Source organism: Nanorana parkeri, unplaced genomic scaffold, assembly GCF_000935625.1.
Source record: "Nanorana parkeri isolate BGI_ZX_2015 unplaced genomic scaffold, ASM93562v1 scaffold316, whole genome shotgun sequence".
NCBI classification, from domain to species: domain Eukaryota; kingdom Metazoa; phylum Chordata; class Amphibia; order Anura; family Dicroglossidae; genus Nanorana; species Nanorana parkeri.
Genome location: NW_017306584.1, coordinates 28,173 through 34,543, shown reverse-complemented (window position 1 = coordinate 34,543; position 6,371 = coordinate 28,173). Strand labels below are relative to the sequence as shown.

At 41.1% G+C, this 6,371-nt stretch overlaps 1 protein-coding gene across 1 annotated transcript in view; it reads left to right on the top strand.

Annotated features, from left to right (window-relative positions):
- Window positions 1-2,459, top strand: part of RSRP1 (arginine and serine rich protein 1) — a 9,865-nt gene extending 7,406 nt beyond the window's left edge. The window contains exons 3-4 of the mRNA XM_018558020.1: window positions 1,009-1,656; window positions 2,320-2,459. Coding sequence (XP_018413522.1) covers window positions 1,009-1,656; window positions 2,320-2,459 — 788 coding nt within the window. The remainder of the gene's footprint in view (window positions 1-1,008; window positions 1,657-2,319) is intronic.
- Window positions 2,460-6,371: the final 3,912 nt, after the last annotated feature.

The following is a 6,371-nucleotide window of genomic DNA, read 5'->3' as shown; positions in this document are numbered from 1 at the left end:
ACAGAGCTCCAGTGTTTCTGAGCACCAGAGGTAGTTAGAGATCTCAATGAGTTGGAGCTTTCGATAGAACACCGGATCCTGCAGCTTCCTCCGCCCACCTCAGCTGCCATAGGCTGGGAGGAAGACTGCAGAGCTGCTACTGGCTGGAAGGACAGCACGGGAGAAGCAGGACACCTGGGACATGGAGGATACATTGCTTTTTTCTGCATTACACTGCTGGCCTCTGTATTCTGCATCACACCACTGGCCTCTGCACTCTGCATTGTTACTGATCTCTGTTCTCTGTGTCACACCACTGACCTGGCGGAGTTAAGGGCGGGGCACGGTAGGGGTCAGGTGGGGCGACTGGTGGCGAGTAACTCTTAAGGCCTGGCTAGTAGCTTAGGACTTGAAATTTTGAGCCCTGATGTAGAATATACCTTTTTTTATGTCAAGATTCAAATACATACAGATAAACTTCAAGCACTATTACTGTTATGGCAATTTTTGCACCAGTAATCTCTAAACCATAAATGGCTATAGTTGGGATACAGCTTATAGTAAAACAAAAAATATAATATGTCTATGTATGTATGTCACAAGGACAAATATAGGATTGTGCTTGATTCGCTTCTTCCCTGGTCATGCAGGCTGGAGAATGACCACTCTGATTCTGGAATAATGTCATTGTTCACTGGAGAAATCCTAGTAGGGATGTTTCGAAGCATGTGGCAGTGATTGGGCAGCTAGAAAGCTGGAAGTGCAAAAGTAAAACTCCTGGAAGTTTGTACCTGCTCGCGCTCCGACTGGCATTACCTATGTCAGTGGCAGCGTAAGAGATAAGATACCTTTTTTCCTGCATGGTAAACTGCTAAAATACTAAATGCACTTATGTTTATTGTAATATTTTGTTTTAAATTGAATTGTAGCATACCAGTCAAGATATACCAATTGTAGTTGTGCTTCAAGCTCAGGGATAATGTTCAAAGGCTAAAGCATATTTATTTATTTTTTTTCCTCTGCCTACAGACACTGTTTGTAATGAAAACAACAAGAAACTTAACCAAAGTTTTGAAAGTGAGTCAAGTAAACGTCAAGCAAATGAAATGACCAATTTTATGGATGATCTGAGCTTGAATTCACCAAAAGAGAGGCCATCTCGCTCAAGGTCCAAGACCCGTTCTATCAAACGCAGGTCTTCAAGTACCTCCAGTAGCTCTAGCACCTCCAGCAGCTCTAGCAGCTCGAGTAGTGGATCCAGCTCTTCATGGTCTTCACAGTCAAGTAGTGGGAGCAGGTCTCGATCTGATTCACGTGATAGAAAATACAAGCATAAAAGAAGCAGGAGGAGCTCCAGATCATATTCTCGTGGCCATTCAAGATCTTACTCGAGAAGCTTCTCCAGAAGTCGTTCTAGATCATACAGCCCACGCCAGAGAAGAAGATATTCATCTGCTTACAGAAGACATTACAGGTCTCCTCCTCGATACAGGTCACGTAGCAGGTCACATTCACGTTCATATTATAGAAGTCGCTATTCAAGAAGCCGCTCTCCATCACATAGTAGAAAATTCTATGGCTTTGTGAGGCGTCCCTACTCTCCTACATTCAGGAGTTGGAGAAGTCGTTCAAGGACCCGTTCTCGCAGCAGAACACCACTGCGCCTAAGTGAGAGAGGTAAGAGACTTAATTTGGGAGAAGCTTTTAATGTTTGACTCCGAAAATAAAGGGATACCAAGTAACACATTCATATTGTATAGACCCTATGTTTTGAATACATTGCAAATAGCTAAGGAAACAGTTGTCAGAATGCACTTCCAGCTATTTGGCAGAACAATCCAAACTTCTAAGTGTGGTTATATATTTGTGCCACATAGGCTGTAGTAATAAGTACAGACTAATAGGCATGTTAGTCTCAATCTATACCAAATGCAGACAATTTCTACAAAGAGTGGAAAGGTTTTTTGAAATACAAAAAATGGGCAAGTAAGTAGCATTTTTAAAGGCCAGTGTTGGCAGCCAGTACAGATTATTACCTAATTCTACCCCTAAACTTATAGGAGGTTATTTGAGCAATTCACTCATAGATTGGCTTATGATCTTGAAATATACGTTGTGCAGCATTGCATGATTGCCTTTTCTCTTTTCCTTGTTGATACCATGCAGTAAAAAAAAAAAATCTTGAGAGGGCAAGTGCTTAAACCTTGCAAGTGTTCCCCTCTAGAGTGAATAAATGGCCAGATAGTTGTGGAATGAGGTGCCAAAGCAGGGGAGGATTGGGTTAGCCTAAAACAAATATTTTGACGGTCTGTACAACTGCTTTTTTTTTTTATTTTGCAGAAAAGTTGAAGTTGTTGGAAATTGCAAAAATGAACGCCTCTAAAGCCCTCGGAAAGGACGTTGAACTACCAGATAGCCTAAAGAAAGTTACAGAGGTTAGTTTAACCGTTTGTGTTTTTTCAGTGTTCAAAGCATCTTGAAACTTAAAAAAAACAAAAACAAATCAGTGATGCTCTTTAATGGCTGCCATATTGATCTGTTCTTTATTTATATTTTGGCTTGCCATCAAACATCGGATGTAGTAACTGGGTTAAAACAGAACTGCAACTGGTACTCTTCCTGTGCTGCCGTTTCTGATGCATCTGTCTCCTGGTTTGAGGCAGCCCAATGATTACTTCAACAGTGCAGGGTCAACTAGTGCAGAAGGCAGTATCTTGACCTTGCATTAGCTGATCCAGCACTACAAATCGTTCTGACAGATGTTGGGAATAGAAGCACCAGACTAAAAGTTTTTTTCTTTATTTAAAATCTGTGGTAATGATTTTCCTCCCCCTTTTCAGATCAGTATGCAGTTTAAATGCCTTTTCTGTTTTCATAGAAAAGAATATGAACACAAGCCTATGAGGATGAGATCCGGGTGGTAATGTTGTGGTTGGACATGGGTACTCGGTATTGGGGTTAAACTGGGAAAAGTATACTGTTGGTACTCCCATTAATGGAACTTCACCCACATGTCTAGGCTGCTTTGTGTGCGTAGACAGCCATTGTCTCTTTTGACCTATGTCCATTTAATGGTTTAAGTATTCCGTTCACCCAGTAGACAAGTTTTCCTGTATAACATCGTAAATTACCAACTTCCATTTTGTTAATGTAAACCAATGCCACTTTGAAATGTGGCATTTTAGGAGGTATATTAAATACAATTATACTTTTAAATTATACTTGTTTCCCCATACCTACACTCCAAAAGATTTTTTTTGGTACAGGTAACCTTCATAATTTATTAACTATGTTCCAGATTAAGAATAAATGGAAGAAGAGGCCTGCATCACTTGCAGATAAGTTATTGTATTGTTCTCAGGTGGTTGTATTTTTCTATTATTTTGACTTGCAATAGTTGTAACATTGTGAACAAAATTTTGCTGAACTACGTATGAATTCCTTGAAGATATGTAAATAATTGAAGAGGCTATCCTAACTGTTTTGTGAGATGAGAATAAAAATGTATTTCACATAAATAACCGGCCCTCTGGCAAAGTTTAAATGGTTTTGCTGTACTCACACCTAATTATTACAATGTGTTTTGTAAGTACTTAGTCATTACATTTAAAGCTGCTCCCTATTTTTTTTTTTGTGCCTAGATTTTTATATTTTTGGAAAGAAAAGCATAAGTTAAATGAACTGGATGTCATAGTTTTTCAGACTGAATTATACCTGGAAATGAAGGCCCTAAAACTTGTTGTGGGTCATCTTTTGTTTGACTTCCTTAGTAGTAATCCTGTTTTGTTTTTTGTTTTTTTTAGCAGTCTAAAACATCAACAGAGGTGGATAAACAAAGAAGTGACAAGTTGCGCAGTTCAAGTGTAAGTATTATATGCATGAAAAACAAGTTTATATGCTTCAGAACTCCCTTGACAAACACTGATCTGATAAAGTCAACAGCGAAGTCTTTAGTTACTTAAAGGGCAAGTTCCCCTCTTCATGAAAAAAAAAATGAAAACTTGAACTAACTCAACACCCTCCCCACTCCCCTGGTCCTTGTTGCACTTGGCTGCTGTGAACACTATCTCCTGCCACCCACACAAGGATGCTACAAAGGGCCCCTATTCAAATCGATCCTTATGGATCCACTTAGGTTTTGGACCCAAGCTTTACAATGGACTTTCAATTATTTTTGACAGTTGAATGGCAGGACCTGCTGTCAACAAATGCCAGAATTTCACTAGGCAATTGAGGTTCTGGCATTTGACAGTTTATTGACCCGGAGTAGAGCCTCTTGTGTCAAAAGGAAGCAGAGCTTAATCCTAGGTAGAAATGAAGGTACTATATACAGCCTAGACTTGGAATTCAAGGGGCGCTACCGAGACAGAAACTAACATAGGTTCTTGCACTTTTAAGGCCCCTTTTACACGGGTGGCATCTGTGCATAATTTCGCAACTGAACCGAGTAGTATGGAGCAGATGTCACTTGTTTTGTGTTATCTGTATCCCTTCAGTTTTTTCCTCCACCTTGTGATAAAGGAAAAACTGAACTAACCGGATCCATGTTCTATGGGCAGTTGGCTGTAAGTGGGCCTGCGTTTGTTTAACCCTTTCGCTGCCAAGGATGTATGGCATACGGACCTACAAAAGTGCTTCCAGCTGGCCAGGTCAGTATGCCATACGGACCTGGCATTTACAGTTCTACTATAAGCTGATGGTCGCTTTAGCGACCATCAGCTTATTTTCAGAAAATATATGGTTTGGGGGGTCTTTTACAAACGCTAGCAACGCAGCAGTTGAAAATCAAATCAATAGGAAAAAATTGCAGAAAATTCAAAAATGGCTTGGCCAGCTGATTTGAAAAATGTTCCGTAGGGCTTGGCAGCAAAAGGGTTAAATCAGATCTGTCACGGTCAGGTCTACTAAAATGGAATTTTCATTTTGTGGGTTTTTTGGTCCTAGGCTGATTCAGGAGTAATTGGCTTCCCATAGAGTTGCATTGGGTTTCCGATCAGATCCACCTGAAAAACTGATAGTTGGGTCTGATTGAGCTGTTCCTGTGACAGGAGTCTTAAGGTGACCACACACCTTGCGATAATCGCGGGAAATCCTGCGATCGTACGATTATCATAAGGTGTGTGGAAGCCGTGCGACCTCTACTACTGTAAGGTCGCACGACTTTTATCTTAGGCACATGTTCGAAAACCCGCCGAGCATCGTACGATGTTCGGCGGGTGTGTAGCATGTTCGTAAGATAAAAGCCGGACGGGCCGGTGTGCGCAAGTGCACACTGCCTGTTCGGCATTGCGGTCATCGGAAGCCCGCCCCTCAGGGAGGCGCGGCTTGCAATCATCGCAAGTACGATCTGCCTGTCCAAGATAGGCAGATCGTACGTTTTTTAAATTACCTTACAACTATCGCAAGACAAAAGTCTTGCGATGGTTGTAAGGTGTGTGCCCAGCTTTGCACAACTTTATTTTTTTTTGGCCTGGTTCACTCAAAATGTGTCCCCCCACTTGCTGAAAACTGTAAAGGTCACCACTTTTTATTTTTTTTTTTTCTCTTTTCCCCACAGGGTTCTGGAACTGCGTCAGAAGTGAGAGAAGATGTGATCAAAATACAAACGGAGACCAAGCATTGGAGTAAATACTCTCTGTGGCGTCCAGTGACCAGTGAAGCCGCAACTTTCTCCACAAGCTTACCCTCAAAAGAGGCCCATAAAAGCAGGGCTCGATAGCCTGTATTTTTCCGGCGTCTCAGTATACCGCGAGCTGTAGCTCGCGGTATACTGAGCGTAGGGTAAAGGGAGGACGCTAGTTTGTGTCCTCCCGTTACCCTAAGGAGAACTATGAGGAAAAACACTGACCCCCATAGTTCTCCTTTTAATGTGCAGGGTTTTTCTATGGTTTTATTTTCTTGAGGCTATTTTATAACCAAGGGGTCAGCTAATGGGAATGTTTAGCAGGCCTGATCCTTAATCAGTTGTTTGGGAACAGTACTTTAATATTGGGTCTTATTTTTTCAGATTTGGCCTAGTTCGTGAAGGAAACAAGATTTTCAGGTTGGATCTTTGCTTGTAAATAATTGTAAATATAGAATTTTATATTTTTTTGTGCATGAAGAAATACTGAACCAGCTCATATTTTATTTACTGTGGTGTTGATTTTATAGAGAATTGTGTTTTCCATAGTGTACAGCTTTTTTTATTTATTCCCCCCCTCAAATGTGACCAATTTTTGCTGCGCAGTAAGTTTTCGAGTTGCGGGATCGAGTAGTGGATGACGGTCATGGAGGGTTGAGAAGATTGATGCAAATTAGTTCATCTTTCTGTGAAAAAGTAAACCGACAAAAAGATCCCTATTCTCTCTCCCCCCCCCCCCCCCACATGGGACCAATTTTTACTTTGCCAT